At 47.6% G+C, this 20,406-nt stretch overlaps 1 protein-coding gene across 1 annotated transcript in view; it reads left to right on the top strand.

Moving 5' to 3' along the window:
- Positions 1-1,918: 1,918 nt before the first annotated feature.
- Positions 1,919-20,406, top strand: part of TBC1D2 (TBC1 domain family member 2) — a gene marked incomplete at both ends in the record, with an annotated part of 34,064 nt that continues 15,576 nt past the window's right edge. The window contains 5 exons of the mRNA XM_084236390.1: positions 1,919-2,293; positions 5,046-5,187; positions 10,134-10,281; positions 13,467-13,597; positions 15,491-15,687. Of these exons, the coding sequence (XP_084092516.1) occupies positions 1,919-2,293; positions 5,046-5,187; positions 10,134-10,281; positions 13,467-13,597; positions 15,491-15,687 (993 nt within the window). The remainder of the gene's footprint in view (positions 2,294-5,045; positions 5,188-10,133; positions 10,282-13,466; positions 13,598-15,490; positions 15,688-20,406) is intronic.

Below are 20,406 nucleotides of genomic sequence, written 5' to 3'. Positions count from 1 at the left end.
GAATACCAAAAACAAACAAACAAACAAAAATCCCTTCACACAATTAAAAACATAGAAGTAGATATGAAGATGGACGTTTATTTAGAACAAGAAAATAAATCATAACAAATTGAGATACCGCTTCTGGCTTTTGGAAGAATTATTCCCAAGCAACCTCCCCATTTGGAAGACTGCAAATCCTGGCGGTCTGAGCGTAAGCTTTAGTGGTTTCACTATATATCCGCCTCAACAGCTAAGTGTTATCCTTAGTTTATAGGTGAGAAGACTGAGACTTGGGTTAAATAAATCGCCATAGATTGCTGAGTCATAACCTGAAAATTATGCAAAAGAGCTGCAGAGAACCTCACCTTTCTCGCCTTACAGTCTTTGGCCACGCACGAGGGTGCGGCACAGGGTGGGAAGCTAACTAAAAAGGGAGAGAAGAGGAAATACATCCAAAAAAAAAAAGAGAGTTTTCATGTTTCCGCTTTAATTTTAAACTTAGCTCCTTCTCAGTTAAGGTACGAGGAGCAGTTAATGGGATTCTGAACTACCAGGTATTCGAGGTGTATGTATTTCATCTGAGCCTATAGCAGCCTTCTGACAAGGCAAGAGAACTTCAAACAAGTTCTAGACTCATGACCGCTCAGCCTCATTGGTACCGTTCATTCAGCAAACATTTTTAGATGTCTTTTAGCTATGATGGGTTTTCTAAGGATTAAAAATAAGTATTCGCAAACACTTTATACCAACTGAAAGATGGTGAAAACTTATGGAACTGCACATTTACAACACATGCTTTTCTGTACTTACTACCTCAAATAAATTTAATGAATTAAAAGAAAAGGTGGGGGGGTCCTCCCCTGGTGGCGCAGCGGTTGGGCGCTGGGCTGCAAAGCTGCCCACACCCTCTGCAGCGTCGGTTCCATCCCCGGCTGCCGGCGAGGGTCCCACATGGCGCGCAGACCTCTCCTGCCGCCCGCTGCTCCCCTCAGCAGTGTGCTTCGTCAGTCTGCCTGTTCTGTTCCCCGCTCTGGCTCTGGTGGGTCCTCTCGCCCTCCCGTGCTTCTGACTGCACCCAGTGCTTGTATAAATAAATGGGTGAATCTTTAAAAAAAAAAAAAAAAAAAAAGGAAAAAAGGGGGGAGGTGGAGAGAGGGGCCCGAACTGTGAAGCCCTGCAACATGCAGGCGGAAATGGGATGCGCAGCCCAAGAGGAGGGACGCACCCCAGAGGGACAGCGCAAAGGTTAGAATGAGACAGGAAGTTGAATCCAAGAGTGGCACCAGGTTGCCGCGGAGGAGCAGCCAAGCTCGGGTGTCCCGCGCAGTGTAACAGGGGTCGAAAGGAGACGAGGTGGACCCGTCACTGAGCTGGAGCGCGCAGCCCGCTCTACAGTCACCGCGGCGCCGAAATAACGCAGCTGAGCCAAGGCAGAGCCCACGAGCCGCGCGTCCCACGCTGCCGGAAGTGACGCGCAAGGCCGGCGTCCCTCTCGACCAATGGCCTCGCGATGCGCCGTCGGATGGTGACCCGAGCGGACCAGCGAGGAAATGAGGAGCGGCCCGTACGGCGTGAGAAAGGACCGTCTTTTACGTCACCTAACCGGTGACTCCCGCCTTCTACCTGAGGCCACGCCACGCCCCGCAGCCGCCCTCAGTAAAGATGGCGGAGCGGCAGCGGCCGGGCCGGAAGCCGCGAGTGGGAGGAGCCGGAGGGGGCGCGGCCTGACTGACAGGCGGTCCAGAGGGCGGCGGGGGCGTGGACAGACGCCCTAACTTGGGTTTTCGGTCTTTGAGACGTTCACGCCTTAGCCGGCGCAACCTTCTGCAGTCTCCTGGAGTCGGAGCTCCAGTGGCTCTGCCCGGCCCAGATAGCTCCCTTTTCGAGGTTACCCCAGGGTCGCTAAGATAGGGATCTCCACTCCCCCTGCGGTAGCATGGAGGGCGCCCCGGAGAAGCCCCCAGAGTCCAGCTCCTTGGCCCCGGGGTTCGAAGAACCTGCCGGCTCCACAGGGGATCCGGAGCTGCTCTCCCCCGAGGAGCCGGAGGACTGCGCCGGGTCCCTAGAAGTGGCTCCCAAAAAACTCTGTGGATATTTAAGTAAGTTTGGCGGCAAAGGGCCCATCCGTGGCTGGAAATCCCGCTGGTTCTACTACGACGAGGGGAAATGTCACCTGTATTATTCACGGACTGCACAGGCCGCCAATCCCTTGGACAGCATCGACCTCTCCAGTGCGGTCTTTGACTGCAAGGCAGACGCCGAGGAGGGGACTTTCGAAATCAAGACACCCAACCGAGTTATTACGCTGAAGGTACATGGATCGCTTTTCGCCTTTTCAGACAGGATGGGTTCCCAGGGCACGACAGGGTGCGGGTGTGGGGCCACAGTAAATTTACATAATTTTGTGCTTTCCGAAGTGACTTCACACGCATTTCCTCACTGGGTTCTTGCAGCATGGTTGCTTGACCCATTTTACAGACGGCAAAACTGAGTCAGAAAGAGGAAGTGACTTTCAAGGGGCTGCAGAGAAAAGGTTCACAGAATTGGAAAGACAAACACTTAGGTTTCGATGATCAGCCGATGTTGCTTTTTGAGGCATGTATGTACCTGTGCACCCTTCAGCAGGAAGGATAGGTTTTGTATTACAATTTTTTTATTAAGAAAACCTGCAACGGTGGAAAGGACATGCGCGTTGAAATCAGACAGACTTGGATTTATTTGAGTAATTCGTCAGCTTTACTAGCTATATGACCATGGGCATCTAGGTAGTCTGTGAGAGTTAAAGCTAGGTACGTAAGCATCTGGCACATAAAAAGCATCTACAAATTGTTGAATTAATCCCAGCTCCTAGAATACAGCCTGGCTTCCAGTAGGTGCTCAATAAATATTGGCTGACTGAACACACTGGCCAAGGACAGAATGTTCACACCAAAAGGAGATGACACAGAGAGACAGATCTGGTCTAAGAGTTCTGACATCCATGCTCCTTAGAGAACAGTGTGCTATACGACAGTGTCCCCAACCTGGCCCTATCTTCCACCCTTTCTGTCCCACCTCCAGGCAACTAACTGGGCCTCTATCAAAATCCCTGAATATGGCCCACAGTTGGTCTCCCTCTATTGGCCTGGCCTGATGGATGACCAAAGGCTAAAATAATGGAAACTAGGAATTCCAGATCAGGAAAGACAGGCATTTCAGAGGTCATGTGACTTTGTGGCTTACTAGTCATGTGTCTCCTCAGCAGGTTTAATGGTATCTACACAATCCCCAGCTCACATCTCTAACTATGCCATTGATCTGTGTGTGCCTGGCTCTGTGTTAGGCAGTGGGGTGTGGAGCCAAATCAGACCTGCTCCCTGGTGCTCATATAGCTTAAGCGCTAGTGAGAGACTGACTAAGACTGACAAGGAGACTGTGTGCACAATAAAATCTTGTAGAGAGACACCATGATAAGTCTATACTAGAAAAAGAGTGACAGGAGGGACCATCCAGAGGGCACATCATAGAGGAGGGGACACCCCTAAGACTTGAAAGAGGAAATTGGTTTTCTGTAAGCAGACAAGGGGGAGAAAGAGTCCCGTGAGTAAAAATAAGAAAACATGATACAGCCCAGAACGTCCAGGCAAATCCCAGAGGGCAAAAGATGGAGTGGAACAGCAGAAGCCCAAGGACAGGCACTTGTGAGTTAGGCCAGAGGTCAGGCTTTGACTTGTGGAGGGTGGGGAAGTGGCTGGCGAGAGTTTCAAGGAAGCACTGTGAAATTAGTTGAGAAAGCTCAGTGTGGCTATTGGGTAGAGAGTAAATGAGAAGGCAAGGCTGATGGTCAGAGAGTCTGTCAGGAGGTGATTTGGAGTAGAGCTGGGTTGGGCTGGGGGACAGAGACTGGGAGTTGCTAGGGATATTAGGCAGAGAATGTGCCTTGAGTAACAGGCTGATTGTCTGATGGGTCAGTCACTGACAGAAGGGCACCCAGGATGAGGAATGCATGGGCATCCAGGTTTATGGCCCCCTCAGTAAACGCTTAAGCTCCCAGGGGCCGGGGCCTTGTGTATCGACTCACACAGTATGTCCGGTGCCTGCCACAGTCCCCAAAATGGATAGCAGGTGCTCAGTGTACACCTGTCCATTGAAATAATAAGATGGGGCATGAGGTTTGGAACTTGTTGGCACACAGCCATGATAAAGCCTCGGAAGGGACTGCGGCCACTCAGGGACATTACATAGAAAGGGAAGGCTGACATGCCTCAGTTAATCTTATTTGATACTTCCATGGCAGGCTGGGGCTCTCTCAAGTAGCCCCCTGGCCTTACGCATGCATCAAGTCCAGAGATGGGGAGCTTGCTCATAGCCTGCAGCTCTTCCCAAGTGGCCTTGAGGCAGCTATAAGGCTCACCCACCCACTTCTACAGCCCCTTTGATCCCTTGCCTTCTCTGTATAAGTCATAGACTCCTGGCCGTAAATCACGACAAAACTCTAACCTACAACTGGGAGTCTCCTGTTCTGGAATCAGCTCTCCATCAGCAGCCCAGGCCAATTCAGAGTAGGTCCATCTGTAGACAGGTCTGATCACTCCTGCCTGAGCTCCCTCTTAGAGGGTGCAGTGAGGTAATGGTATGGGATGGAAATTGGGCAGGGAGTACTGGGAGACTAATGAGAGCATTAACCATTACCTTTCTGGGGTGCCTGGAAGGTATCATCTTATTGGCATAGTGTGATGGAGGACTTTCCAGTCTCCTATGGTACCCATGGTTTCAATGAAACCCAAACAGAGGGATTCCCCACATTCCACAGAAGGGCAACTAAGACTTTAACGAGGGTGATGGCACCAGGTCCCACACAGCTCAGAATTCCAAAGCTCTTCCCTCTCCCTTAGTGCTCCCAATCCAGCCAGCATATTTTGACTACCTAGTATGTGGCCAAGATGCATATGACATTTCAGAGGGGGGCATCGATCCACAATGATAATTTTTTTTTTTCTGGGAAGGACTATCCTTGTCACATCCTGCACCCAGTGCCATCCTGCAGACACAGGGCTTTGCCAACTAACCCTTGTGCTTCTCAGGCCGCCTCCAAGCAAGTGATGCTGTACTGGCTGCAGCAGCTGCAGATGAAGCGCTGGGAGTTCCACAACAGCCCACCCGTGCCTCCTGCCGTCCCTGACGCCAACCTGTCTGAGAACGGGCCTGCCCTGCGCCTCGAGCTAGGTACCTGCAGGCTCACCTCCTGCCCACACACTCAGGGCTTCCACTGACCTAGCCTTTACCCTCCTGATGGGTGAGTGGGAGGAGCTCTACTGTAGCAGCAGAGAGCCTGGGATGGGACTCAGGATTAGTTAGGACAACAGTCTAGCATCCAGGAGGAATGACTGTGAGGCCAGGCAGCCTGGATTCAAAGTCTGATCCTGTGTGGCCTTAAGCAAGTAACTTAAACTTTCTGAACTTTAGTTTCCTTCCCTTTAAAATGGGGTTAATATATCATATTAGGCTTATTATGAGGACTAAATGAACCCACATGCTTTATGTGGTTGGAACAATGCCCATACCTTGTCAGAGCTCAACAAATGGCAGCTAATATTATGACAGCTATTGCAGGAAAGTGTGAACAAATCAAACTTTCACAGAGTTGCCATGAGGAAGGTGAATGAGAAAATGGAGGTCTTGTTATTTCTTACTTGTATACATTTTGTGCTGTTAGTTGGGTAGATCGGTGGTTTTTATCCCTGGTGTTTTCCTAAAGCAGAATCTTCATCCTGGCCATGTGGCCCATGAATGAAGTTCCTTAATCCAAAATCCTATAATGTCCCAGATGAGGAGTCCTGGAGGTCCTGCCTCTTGTGTCCTTGCCAAGCAAGGAATATGATTGCCAGGCTTGAGAGTCAGGGCAAACCACCCACAGTTGCCCTGCAGAAGCACAAGAAATGAGGTCCCAGCGCAAAGCTTTAGCGGGTCTAACTTCTGTACTCAGATGTTTACGTGTCCCTCACTGAGCCCATCTGCCCTTGACCCTTCTTCTCTCCCAGGTCCCCTTCCCTCAAAGTCGTTCCTGCAGTCGAGAGCTGCCCTCCTCCCTTGCCTTGTCTTGGGTAATAGTCTAGTCAGTCACCAACCATTGCTGGCACGTCTGCTCTGGCCGACATGGCAGACCCAGGACCCCCTCACTGCTGATGCCTCTGTCAGGCCTCAGCTCTTAACTGGAAAGCCACAGCAGCCTCCTCACACTCTCCATGTCCTGGGCTGCCGCCTTAGACCATCCTTCTCACCACGCCAGACTGAGCTCTCTAAATTGAAAGCCTGAGCCTGTCCCCTCATGGCCGCCCGCCAGGCCCAGCCCCAGCTTTTCAGCACAGTCTTCAGGGCTCCTCCTTCCTCACCTCGCCTCTGCCTGCTTTGCCAGCAGCCATCTTGTGCTGCAGCACCACCAGAAGAGCCTGCTCTCTTTCCTCTGCCAGGCACAGTCCCAATTGTTTTCTGTGGCAAGCTCCATTGTCACTTCCTCATAGAAGCCTTCCAGGGCTTGACCAAGTGGACTCTATATGAGCCCTCAGCACTATTTTCAGATGCTTCTACCAAGTGCTTTGGGTCGCATTGTATTCTAAATAGTGTCCTTGTCAGTCTTTGTGTTCCAGCCCTGAAGAGTGGGGCCTGTGTCTTTGTCACCCAAGTCCCGAGTACCTGGTGCTCTGCTCAGCACATTGGGTATTTGTTGAGTGAATGTGTGAGTGAAAGCATTGAACTTTATACTTAAATGAAGAAGGGAATGTGAAGCCCTTAGCGTAATGCCAGACACATATACGTGCTCAGTATGACGTGGCTGTCCTAATAATGTTATTATTTGTTTATGTGTGTGTACGCTATTATTATTATTATAATAGCTGCCTAACTGCTCCTTTTTATTGTTAATAATTAGTAATTTGAAACTTTCTGGGTGGCTTATGTCTGTAAGGGCTGACTCCGGGAAAGAGTTGGTTTGTCTTTACTTCTGGACTTCTACCCTCACCTCCCACTGCCAGAGAGCCAGGCACCCTAGCTGCGCAGAAAACTGCAGCATGAGTTGACACGGTTACCAGAGACCAGCCTGAGACTAGCAGCAACAAGACACCCTCTGATAACAGAATTCCTGCGTGTCCACATTAACAAAAGAGTGGCTTTGGGATCCCACATAGCCTTCTATCTGCGGGGCCCTTTCCCAGTTCTGGAATCCAGTGGTTTTGATTTTGCATACTTGACCAGGCCTCTTCGTGGTCTGTCCCAGCTCTCATCAGGAGGGTTGGGGGGAGAGGCTTGATGCTGGTCTCCCCAGGATGACGCTGGTAGAAACTCAGGAAGCAGGGATGTTGGCTACTCCCCTGAAGCCTTTCTCTTCCCACTGCAAGCCTTTACCCTCCCAAACCCGGGGCCCCTGCAAAACCTTCTTCCAGCCCAGCCAGAGGGCATTTCTGGAGTCTTGGGCAAGCTGGCAGACTCTAGATTTGCCATCTGGAGTAAACTGCACTTCTCTAGTCTCCACCCTTCCTGGAAGGAAGCAGGCGCCTGTTTCAGGACAGCAAAAACCTCGTGACTCACATCTGACTTTGAATCACAGACACTTCATCTTATAAAAAATGTCTTATTATTGCCCTTGAGTGATCAGCGAGGCATGCTCTCTATAGCTTAGAAGCCTTTGCACCTTTATACTTTACCTAAACATCCATCTTCACAAGAGCTCATAAAGATCAAGGGGAAGCCAACAGACATATTAATAACCGATGTTACTGTTGTTGCCAAAGCAGGACACAGGTTACCAGCACTTTTATAAATGTGCATCATCATGAAAAATGCCAGCTGTTTACTGACACTGTCCAAATACTGTACATGATCAAGTTATATGGTCTCACAACATTCTTATGAGGGAATTAGTGTGATTCCCTCCCACTTTACACAACAGGAGACTAAGGCTCTAAGAGGCCAGGGCATGTGTCCAACATCACAGGGCAAGAAAATTTGAACCCTAGTGTGCAGACTCATACCCCTAACCTCTCCACCAGAGGGGCAATTAGCCTTGTGCCCAGAGCCCTCTGGGGAAGCAGTGGCCTACTGGCCCAGACCCTCTGTTGGGCAATGACTTCTTCCTGCTTGTGATGGAGCACTCTCAAGGGTGCAGGCAGAAGGAGAATTACAAATCATTGCTGCTGAAAATTCTTTGTGTGGTCACCTCACTGAGGACATTTGTCCAAGCTGGAGAGGAGCCCTGCCCTTTCCAGCCCCATTTCCTCTGGTTCCCTTCCTGCATCAGCTCTGGGTCCAAAACACCCAGATGCTGCCTGCGCTTGCATACAAGGCCCCTCCTCACCCCTACATCATCTGGTCTCCAGGGCCCAGCTTCAGTGCCCTTGTTCCAGGAAGCCTCCCTGACTTGAGTTGGCCATAATCTGCCTCCACCCACCAGAACCCCCACAGCACTTTGGCCGGCCTTCCACCTGCCACCCACTTGGTCTTCCTGTTCCTTTAAGTGGAGCTTCCTGTGCCTTTGATTATCTCATTTCTCCAGCCCCACCTGGAAACCTTAGGGTAGACACCCAAATGTGTTTGGTGAGAGAGTGAATTGGAGGAACTAGAGAAATAACTTGATATTGCCAAGTATTAGTCAGCTTGCAAGAAATGAAAGAGCCTATTAGAAATTAACAAATTTATTTTTTTTTAGATTGAACAACTCCTCTCCCTACCATTTATTTATTTTTTGCACCCATACCGTTTTGCATGTTAGTGCAACAATGAATTCCCTCAATGCCTACTTTTCCCACCCGTTGCAGGTGTCAAAGGTGTCTTGTCTATTGCCCTTTAGATCAGTAGCTGCCAAAACAAGATCATCCCAAGGCCTCCCCAGTGGCGCAGTGGTTGAGCGTTGGGCTGCGAAGTTGCCCGCAGCCTCTGCAGCACCAGTTCGATCTCAGGCCATCGGCAAGGGTCCCACATGGTGCGCAGACCTCTCCTGCCGCGCCCGCTGCTCCGCTCAGCAGTGTATTTCATCAGTCTGTCTGTTTTGCTCCCTGCTCTGACTCTGGTGAATTCTCTCTCACCCTCCTGCGCTTCTGACTGTACCCAGTGCTTGTATAAATAAATAAATAAAACTTTAAAAAAAAAAAAAACAAGATCATCCCATCCCATAAATGGCCTTCATTCTCTTCCACTTTTTACATCTCCCAAAACTGACTTCTAAATAGCTCATCTCCCCTTCTTAGACCTCAAATAATGTGTCCTTAACCTTGAAACCTCCTTAACATTAAAGGTTCAGAAGCACTAATTATCAGAATTAAGATGAATACGTGGAAAACAAAAAAGTAGGGTAAGAGTTCCCATATTCCCCTTGCTCGCAGACAGCCAGTGTGAATATTACGTCATGACCTCTCCCCCACCTTTTACTTGAATATATTGATAGTTCAGATTACATAATAATACAAAACATATACTATGCTATTTGCTACTCAGTACCCTGACCTTAAAATTTTCCTATTCTGTAAAATCTCTTAATAAACCTCTACTTTTGGTGAATAAATATTGTATTTGTGTTTATACAAGTATTCTCAACCAACTGAAGAAAATCTAGGGAAAAACAGTAAACTGTGGTGGCAGTAGCCCCATCATGTAGCTCTAACCATTGTTGGGACTGCAGAATATATTTCTTTGAGACTTTACCTATACGATTAAGCTCATACTAAAACTCCAATTTTTATGACTTTTTCATCTAATAGTATATCCATCCCATGATCCCCATAGTGTTAAGCATTCCCCATTAGCCTTGTTTCAAATGGTTGCCTAATATTCCACTGTCTGGAGGCTGCATGATGTTACTTTCCCCAGAATTTTATTTTTATTTCTATGTTGAGGCTAAACAGTGCTGGCATCCACCACTTGGCTCATTAAGCTTAGTTTGTATTTTAGACAACTTCTTGAGGATGGATTCTCAGTTGTGGGAATAATCTGTACTTCTGCATATTTGTGAGGGCTTTCCAGGAAGGCTGTCCAAGCAGAGTGCATCATCCCACTGGCTGCAAACTAGTGAAAGCCTGCCTCTTCTGCTGGTAGCCCACACGGAGGGCGTGCTCCTCGGAGGCCCTCACCCCCACTGGCTAATCTTCCCAAACAGAGTGACTTCCCTTTCCTTTTTCCCCCAGAGCAAGAGGAGGCGGAGCTGGAGGAGTTCCTGTGCCCCGTCAAAACACCTACTGGGCTTGTGGGCCAGGCAGCTGCCCTTCAGCCAGCCCCCGCCCTGCCTTTGGCCCTTCAGAATATTTCTCTCAAGCACCTGGGAACTGAAATACAGTAAGTGCCAGTGGGGAGAAGGGCAGCCAAGCCCAAGCAGCAAAGCGTTGCCTTCTTGGGAGCATACAGGGTCTGGTGTGATTTCCCTAGAGGAGGTGGGTCTGGAGAGGTGGTTAGAGGTTTATTTTCAAGTCATCTTGAAAATCTTTGAAGTTGTTACTTTAAAATATTTCATTTGTTGTTCTGATTTTAAAAGTAATATATGATTCTTTGTAGGAAGTAAGAAATATCTAGAAAGGTAAAGATTTTTAAGTCACTCATCACCTCATCACCCAGACAAACCTTCTTGGCATTTGATAGTTCTCTTTCCTCCATGTTTTCTATATTCATACATGCAAAATTTAGCTGAATGTGATGTGGCTTCACAGATGATTAGTATGTATGTCAAATGCATCAAATGGTTCATCTTTTACATGTATAATTTAGTCTATGTCCCTCTCAGCTACTTTTTTCATTTAATAATGTGTTGTATATACACTCTCCCGATGGTAGGCTTTGTTCTGAGAAGTTTATAAGCAGATAGCAATGAGGTCTGGGCTCTGGAGCCTGCCTGCCTGGACTTGTATCCTGGCTCCACCAGTCACTAGCTGTGCTGCCCTTGGCAAGTTATTTAATGTCTCTGTCCTTCTCTTAAACTGATAGGAAATGTAAATAAATCAGTGCTTGCCTATAAGCTCAGGGTGGGGGTTAAGTGGGTTTAGATCTGTGTTTGACAGTTGTTAAGTACTTGATAAATAGTATGTGCTGTGGTTATCATTGCTCTGGACGCTTTGGAGAATTCACAATATACCCAGTGCTGATCCTGTTTGGGTGCTTATTTTCTGTGGAGACTTCAAACTGGGACCTGTTAGAAACAGAATAGATTGCTCACTGGAATTGGATTAGAGCCCATGGATCTATGACTCGAGCATATCAAAGCAAGTTTTAGAGAAAATACAAGTGTCCTTCAGGGGCTGCTGGTTGGAGGTAGAACTATCTCCACTATATTCAGATAGAGGGACCTGGTGCCCAGGAGAGATCTGAGCTACAGAGAAAGAGACGGGGCCGGGGGCAAGGAGGTGAGAGGGGGTATGTGGCATGGCTGAACCTCCCAGCATGAGGAGCAGACCATGAGATTGCCCTGCAGGGGATCTTTCCTCTAGAGGCATCAGGGAAACTGTGTGCTTTGAGAGTCTGCTGTTGGGGAGAGGGGACCTAAAGAGTGCAGCCATTGACCAATGTGTTCCCAGGGCACCCCTGCGAAGATTAAGCCAGGTTTATGCCTGGTGATGGCCACCGGCAACAGAAGTGGAACAGAACATGCAGAGACCAAGAAAGGAAGGAAGTTTCAGATAACCAGTCAGTTACTTCCCTCTGACACTTGTAATAACCCACAGAAAATTCGAGGCAACAGCACAAGAAAAGTACCTTGGGGTTTGCTGTGGGGTCTGCCATGTGTCCAGGTCACATGCAAGGGATGGGAATAGGGGAGCTTCTAGAGCACCGTGCTTAGGCTTTATGCTGTCATTGAGGTTGTCTGGACAAATCTGTGAGATGGTATGTAAACAACAAACCAGGTGTTTTGCACACTTAGAGAAAGCCAAGCTCTGAATCAGGAGACTTGTCATTACATAAAGGAGTTTTATTTGCAATGGCCATCAAGAGAATCCGCTGCAAAATGTGGGGGATCTGTTAGGGGGAAAGGATGTCCTGAGCTAATCCCATACAGACTTTGTGGACCCCACCCCCACTCCAGACTAAAGCCATCAAGACATTGGGAAAGACAAATCCATCACCACCAAAGGAAAGGTGGCTGGGACCCGAGGGTGGAGTTGGGCAGCCAGGTTGGAGATAAAAACCAAACACGTGGGCCTTGGGGTCGCTCGCTATCGCTTGCCTCCTGGCTTCACGGCTCCTGGCTGGTGGCCAGCTCTCAGAGTGCCATTTTGGGATTCCTGATCGGCGGATCGGGTAGGACTCATTTAAAACTTTGTCTCCCACTTTTCTCCCTGAGCTGTACATTTCCTCATTTCCCCATAAACCTTTTATTAACCTTTCGCGTGTGCCTGCAGTAGAGCATTGGTAAGTCCTTTTAAGCGCGCGGGTGAGGACCCACAGTCAGGCACCCCGTTTTGTATCGGGGTTGCTCTACAACAGATCCAGCTCCAATATCCAAACAGTTAATTTCTTAGACCATGGAGTTAGATGTACAGGTCTGGTGTTCAACCTTACCTACCACTTACTTCCCCTGTGGCTTGGATTACCTTTCTTCTCTGAATCTCAGTTCTCTCTCTACAATGGGTGATTATATCAATAGTACTTACTTTCCTCTGGCAGTTGTGAGATTAAATGAGCCAAATGCATGTGGTGTTTGACTTAGTCCTGCCCTGGCTTGGATCTGTTCACCATCTACATTGCACATGAAGAAACTTCTAAGCCTAGAGAAAAAACTTCTTGGCTCAGAGAGGGTAAATGGCTTGCCCAAAGTTACCCTCTAAGTTGTGTGGGCCTTTCAGACCTGGAGCTAAACCTGTACAGAAAATAATCTTTGAACTACTCCAAGCAAAGTCAATACATTTGTGAAATGGAGATGCCTATTCTAAGAGCAGTAGTTTAGCTCGGTCATGGCACCCTGGGCTGTGTCAGTGGTACTGTGTTAGTAGAGCCATCCCCAGTAGACGTGTGTGCTAAGCCTGGAAGGCCCTTAGATGCTCTGAAGTTTGGGTTCTGTGCCCTCCCACACCCCAGACATGAATGCTTATGAGTCCTAGACTCTCTGGGAAGGCTGAAGCTGCTGGGAAAGGGAAGTGCGGGCAGCAGTGACGGGCACCCCACCCAGCCAGTGCCTCTAGCTATAGGGATGTGTCCTGAGACCTCCCCACCTCTTGTGGCTCCTGGTTTGTGAGATCTATGTAATGGGGCGCAGCATAAGATCCAGTACAGTGACACTCAGTAAATAGTGCCCTGCATGGCCATCATTATTTTTTTAATATGACCTTTACCTTTGTTTTCAGTTGGGGAAAGTAAGGATTAGAAAGGGGAAGTGACTCACCCAAGGAGTCAGGATTCCTTGTAATAGGATCTGAGAAATACCAGAGCAAGAGTAGTCACTGGACAGATTTCAAGATCAGGTGGTGGGAGTGCTGAGTTCTAATTTATTCTCTGCTCTTAATTTAACTGATTGTGCTCCTCTGTTTCCCTTTCAGAAACACAATGCACAATTTCCGGGGCAACAGGCAGCCCCAAGGAACAGGCCACAGACCTCCAGAGGAAGATGCTTCCCCAATTGGGGACCCTCAGAAGGAGCAGCCCTCGCCCCCTGACCCCAGCGCCCCAGGTGAGCCTTTGCCCAAGTCTGAGCGCCCTTCAGAGACCGAGTGAAGACCCTCTCTCCTCTCCCAAGGGCCAGCATTTGTGTAGTGTGTCAAAAGACGAAATGGACTCTCCCTCTGGGTTTTGTGAGTCTAATAATGATACCCTTTTTTTTTTTTTTTAACACATGCACGTTGTTGTACAGCCATCCTCACCATCTCTCCAGAACTCTTCATCTTTCCAAACTGAAACTGGAAATGCTTAACAATTGTTTGGGATAATAAGGAAAACTCTTACTTGCTTAATTTCTAAGGAGAGGGTATAAAATTGCCTTTCTGGAGTGACTGAAATCAGATCTCCCCAATGAGCAGAACGAGTGACTACATGGCCACTGAGCTATGACATAGCTCCTTCCGTCTGCCACAAAATGTGGTCGAGCCACACATTTAGGGGCTTGGCTCCTTTGGTGCCCTAAGTACATATTTTTATTTTGCTCTGTGCCTGGTGCAGCCAGATTTCTTTTACATCTGGAACAAGACCATTCTGTTGTTGTAGTCAACAAAGCCACAGAGTTTCTGGTTCTTGTCAAGAATTACCAGAGTAATTTTTTATCTGGTAAGACTGGCCAATCTGATCACTAGAAGAAACATGCGAAGTCATTCAGCTCCTCCTCCAAGCCCTATCTTTCCCCTCCCCCAGAATCACATACCACGTTCTGATTTTTAATACCTTAATCCCAAGAGGACTGCAATGGCTTGCTAAAGAACATATCAGGAGAAAGCAAATGAGTAATTGGGGTTAGGAGACTGAGATGAGATCAAGATAAGTTCGTACAGAGCACTAAAGGTGGGCAACCAGTGTGGCTCTGAGCTTCTGAACAGCCATGGCAAAAAGGGAAATGCTGGTTAGGTTATGTCCCGTGTCCATATGGCCAACACATGTTTCTTCAGAAGAAGCAAAGTTTTCTCTGGCACTGGGAACTTATCCCACTGGAGCTCCATCATGAGCATCATGTGTATGGGCCACGTTAAAAGATTCTCAAGGTCTTTTATCACATAATCGGGTCATTGAAATGCCCCCACATGGGATGGTGGCAGAGCACTAAAGCACAGGCCTGGGGCAGGGCAGATAAGGCCACCTGGGTGATTGACTAAGTGATGTTAGATTTAAGAATATAATATAGTACTAGTCGCAAATGTTTTCTGTAAAGAGCCAGATAGTGAATATATGAGCCATGCGGACCATCTGGCCTCTCTCACAAGTACTCAACTCTGCCCTTGTGAGTGAAAGCAGCACATATAGTGCACGCCTAAGTGGGCGTGGCTGTGTTCCAGTAAAACTTTATTTGTAAAAGCAGGTGTAGGCTGGCTTTGGTTTGTGGTCTGTCACAGTTTCTGACCCTACCTTAGAGGAAATGAAAGGATTATGAACATTGTGGAAAATACATCCCAACTTAGCTTATAATAAGAATCAAAGAAGAGTTTGTTACTCTATGGGGCTCCTTTGAATGGACAGCTCTGAGTGTTTTGCAAATCACCCAGAGGGCAGAGGTGGGATCCTGAAACAACAAATAAGAGGCGGCAGCCTACTGGCAAACTCTAGGGGTGGGTAGTATGAAAGGCCCGTGCAAGTGGGAGTCCAAGTATAGTTTACAGAACGGGCTGAATGACCTGGCTGGCATAGTCTAGATAATATTTATATATCCCAGTGGCTCTCAAAGTATTATCCCTGGACAAGGTGCATCAGCCTCAGGGACCTTTTAGAAATGCAGATACTCAAGACCTCCCTGCGAAAAGCTCTGGAGTAGGGTTCAAAAGCCTGCATTTTAACAAGCCCTGCCAGTACTTCCATAGCAAGCTCAAGTTTGAGAACACCTCATGTCCTTCATCATAACCTCTGCGTTTCTCCTTTTGAGCAGGAAAAGAGCCAGCAGGTTCTCCAAAGCCTATACTCAAGTCCTCTCTGACTGCCAATTTCATTCAGAAAGCCAAGCGTCAGAACAACACCTTCCCATTCTTCTCTGATGGACTCACGCGGAATCGAACTGCCCAGGAGAAAGCGCTGGCCCTGGAGCAGCAGGTTCTGATGCTTACCCAGGAGTTACAGTCTCAGAAGGTGAGCTTTGACCCCAGAGAGGCCCCAGACTCCAGCATACCACTCTGGGCCTAGAGCCTTTGGATGAGCTAGTCGTGAGGCACTAGCCCTCTGGGCTAGGCCAGTCTGTCATCCTTAATGCCCAAACTGCAGGTCCTTCAAATTGGCACACTGTTGATTACTCAAGGATATGCTGTCACTCAGACTAGGTGACCAAATGCCACCAAGGGCAGGGTGCCTGAAGACCACTTTAGTTACAATAATATTAATAACAATAACAATAATGCTCTCAGATCCCTCCCGGAGGATAATGCTGCATCTGATTCCATACCTGGCTCTAGAGTTTCCAGACTCTTAATTCCTGGGGAGGGGAAGGGAATACTGTATTTTGGAATATTATCGCCCTTGTACATTGCTTTTTTTTCCTTTGTGTTGTGTTTTTGGAGAAGACAGTTCAGAAAAATGCTCTCCCTACCTAGTTTTGCCCCTCCTCTGCCTTTCTCACCCTATGTAGATATAAGGGGACCCAGTGGAGGCTTTGTTCCTGGCAGGGCAGAAGTTGTGTCCTCGGTGGGGCACAGGTGATGAGAGTTCTCAAAGGAGGCAGCTCATTCACTCTTAGGTTCTCAACTTATTTGTTTACTCATCAGACTTTTTTTTTTTTTAATAAATGCCTGTTGTTTCTATTTTATTTTATTTATTTATTTTAAAGATTTATTTTATTGATACAAGAACCAGGGTACAGGCCAGATGCGCAGGAGGGTGAGAGGATTCACCAGAGACAGAGCCGGGAACAGAACAGGTAGACTGGCGAAACACATTGCTGAGGGGAGCAGCGGGCGAGACAGGAGAGGTCTGCTCGCCATGTGGGTTGCTTTGAGGCCGGCAGGGATCGAACCAGCACTGCAGAGGTTGCAAACAGCTTCACAGCGCTGCTCTCAACCGCCTGCGCCACCAGGGAGACCCCTGATGGGCCTTTCAGAAAGGTTTTTTGAGGATCTGTTATGGGGAATACCATAAAAAGTTGAATTCCTAGGAATTCAGATGAGTCATGGGGTTCTAAGTACTAGGTCTCAATCTCAGGGCAGAGACAGACATGAAGCAAATCCACACCCAGATGTATTGTTGCTGCATGCGAAGTCTCGGTGTCACTTAGCAGCCAGTTACTCTCATTTCCTCCCATTTTGTCTGTGTTGCTTTGTGAGGCTGCACAATGTCTCTGAGAGCGGAGATGGTATTAAGCAGAGCTCTAGTGTCTGCCTGATCCCTGGACAAAAGAGCTAAGTCCCAGACCAGATCCTGGAAAAGAAAAGAAATCTGGAATGTATATACCACCTCTCCTTTCCCCACCTTTTCCTCTTCTTTCTAGGAAATCTGGGCAGCCTCTCTTGACTCAGCCTTTCTTTCTAAGGCATTATAAATGGTGAGATGAACTTGAGAGGCCCTAGGAGACCTAGACTTCATTTAGGTTTGGGCCTGATGGCTGCGCAATCCTGGACAGTTCACCATCCTTCCAGAAACAAAGGCAAGCTCTTAGAGATGAGTAAGGGCTGCCCAGGCTGTTGAAAACTGCCCTGCAGTCAGAGTGAAAATGTCAAGAGGAAGTTGTGTAAACATTAAAGTATATGGACTTTCTTAGAAATTTGATTTCCAACAAACCTTGACCCTGCCCTGGGACAGAGAGTTGGGAGAAGAACAAGTCTTATGGTTTAGCTTTGACTTGCTGTTTGAGTAGATTTGTGTGCTCTCCCCTGTCTCACCAATGCACTTCAGCCTAGTGGGTGCTTCAGAGTACAGGCCCTTAAAGAAGGTGCAGACCCAAATTCTGACCCTAAGCAAGTTTCTTAGCCTCACTAAGCCTCAGTTTCCTGCTCTATAAATGGAGTTAGAATGGCGTTTACTAGAGAGGTGTATACAGATTCCTGGCACCAGGGCCCTGGTCTCCTCCAGGTCCAGGACTCTCACCACAGCCTGGCTGCTTCCTCCATGGCCTAGTATCAGACACAAGCACCATAACCACCTTTCAGAAAAAGTAAATGTACTCCCTGCACCTCTGGAGTCATGTTAAACCCTAGGATGACTCCGATACCCATTAAGCCATTGTCTATCCCAGGCCCCTGCAGAACTGGCCTCACAAGAGATTTGGACTCCAGGACATTGCACCAGATGGCTGCTGGGCCCAATGACTTGGGCTCTCACACTTGGCAGAATTGCGCCCCACCTGGCTGCCGTCTGTGCTAACATATGGAAGGCTGTTGTTTGTGCTGATGTTGGCCATCTGTTGGCTGCAGGGAATGATGAACCCTGCCCAGGCCCTGCCTGGAGCCTCTGGAGCCAACTTAACTCATTCAGGATTACTTGGAAGGCATATTATTTGTTTAGGGAACTTGAGGGGGACAAAGTGACTCTTTTACTTCCCTTGAGCTAGACTTCAGAGTACCGGGACTACAGAGTACAGGCCCAGGTCTCAAGGTCATGGGGGGAGGCTTGGGAGGGGCCGTGGCTGTTTTGGTTGCAGAGTGACACTTGCCATACTTTCTCGTCCTTTCAACAGTTCTTGGTGGAGTAAGATCATTATCTCCATTTTACATTTAAGAAAGTTGAGCTTCAGCTTTCTGATAGACCATATGGGAGCCGAAGCCTGTGTAACTCCAAAGCCAGTGCTCCTTCATCTGTATCCAGCTGATCCCAAGCCCCTACAGCCCAGTGACTGAAGTCCTGGATTCCCAGTCCACTGTTCATTCCCATGGCCCCTGCTGGGCACACCTGACTTGGTCTTAGTGAGTGATGAAAGTGTCATTTCTATGCTAAGAAAAAGGACTATTTTTAAAAAGCTTATTTATTGACTTTTAAAATTTTAAGTAAGATGACAACGTATAACCACCTATCACAGTCTGAGATGAGTTAAATATCAATTCAATTAAGAAATAGTAACAGGGCCTTCCCTGGCAGCACAGGCAGTTGAGCGCAACGCTGTGAAGCTGTCCACAACTTTTGCAGTACTGATTCTATCCCAGCCAGCCAGCAAGGGTCCCACATGGCGCGGTGGACCTCTCCTGTCTAGCCAGCTGCTCCCCTCAGCAGTGTATTTCGTCAGTCTGCCTGTTCTGTTCCCCACTCTGTCTCTTGTTAATCCTTTCACCTCCCGCGCATCTGGCCTGTACCCCGGTTCTTGTATGCATACATAGATAAATCTTTAAAAAAAAAAAAATAGTAACAGTATCACCTGATCAGCTCTTCTACTTCTAAAGAATTGGTCTAAGGCATTACTTTTAATTGTGGGTATTGGAAGCAACCTAGATGTCCATCCTTGGGGGCTGGGGTTAAGGGAATCTTCATACATCTATACCTGGAATACTCTATTTTTTTTAAAGATTTATTTATTTATTTATTTATTTATTTATTTATTTATTTATTTATTTATACAAGCACTGGGTACAGTCAGAAGCGCGGGAGGGTAAGAGAATTCACCAGAGCCAGAGCGGGGAGCAGAGCAGGCAGAACAGGCAGAAGGACCGAAGTACACTGCTGAGGGGAGCAGCGGGCGGCAGGAGAGGTCTGCGCGCCATGTGGGACCCTCCTCCAGTGGCCGGGGAGCAGCCAGGGATCGAACCGGCGCTGCAGAGGCTGCGGGCAGCTTTGCAACCCAGCGCTCAACTGCTGCGCCACCGGGGAGGCCCTGGAATACTCTTTAAAAAAAAAAAAAAAAACCTTTGTTTTTTTACATCGTTGTTCATTTTTAAACAATATTTGCTTCCTCCCACCCCCACAGGTGTAGTCCCCATAGAGTTTCCTTCATCAAGGCACCTGTGCACCATCACCACAGTCCTCTGTGCCCCTCCCTCCCTCCCTCTGATCCCTCTCCCCTCCTCCTCCCCTGAAGTATGTCTCTGATTTATAATTGTCTGATTTTGCTTTGTTGCGTTTTGTACTGTTATCATTTGTTTACACTGATGTCTCATTTGGCTCCCCTGTATTCCTGCTATAAGTGAAATCATACGATATTTTTTTTTTCCTTCTGGCTTATTTCATGGAGCAGAATTCCTTCTGGCTCCATCCACATTGCTGATAATGGCATGAGTTTATCTTTTTTGATTGCTGAATAACATTCCATTGTGTTTATATACCACATCTTCTTGATCTAGTCATCTATTTTTGGATGTTTGGGTTGTTTCCATATACCTGGAATACTCTTGAGCTAATGCAAATGAGGGTGTTCCTCAAGACTGACCAGAGAGGGGCCGTGGCATTGCATAAGGACAAAAGCAGCCCTAAAATGCAAGGAATCACAAGTTTCCCTTTTTGTTTCTAATATCTCTGTATGGTGAATGTAAGGTGTATTTTTATGATTGATTTGTTTCACTTAGCATAATCTCTTCAAGGTTCCTCTATTTGTAGCATGTGACAGGATTTCATATATAAGGCTGAATAATATTCCATTGTATGCATGCATAGATGCATGGATAAACAAATGTGGCATATATATGTAGGTAGATATATATAAATATATATATAGATAGATAGATATTTACACACATATAGTGTTTGTCCATTCATTAATACACAGTTGGGTCATTGTGTTGTTTCAGCCTCTTGAGTATTGTGAATAATACTGCTACAAATATAGGTTCTTTCAATTTTTTAAAGAAATTGAGGGCCTCCCTGGTGGTGCAGCGGGTTGAGCGCAGTGCTGTGAAGCTGTCCGCAGCCTCTGCAGCGTGTGTTTGATTCCCAGCTGAC

Source organism: Talpa europaea (genome assembly GCF_964194135.1).
Source record: "Talpa europaea genome assembly, chromosome: 7".
NCBI lineage: Eukaryota > Metazoa > Chordata > Mammalia > Eulipotyphla > Talpidae > Talpa > Talpa europaea.
Note: the sequence above shows the minus strand (reverse complement) of the source record. Positions and strands in the feature narration are given on the sequence as shown.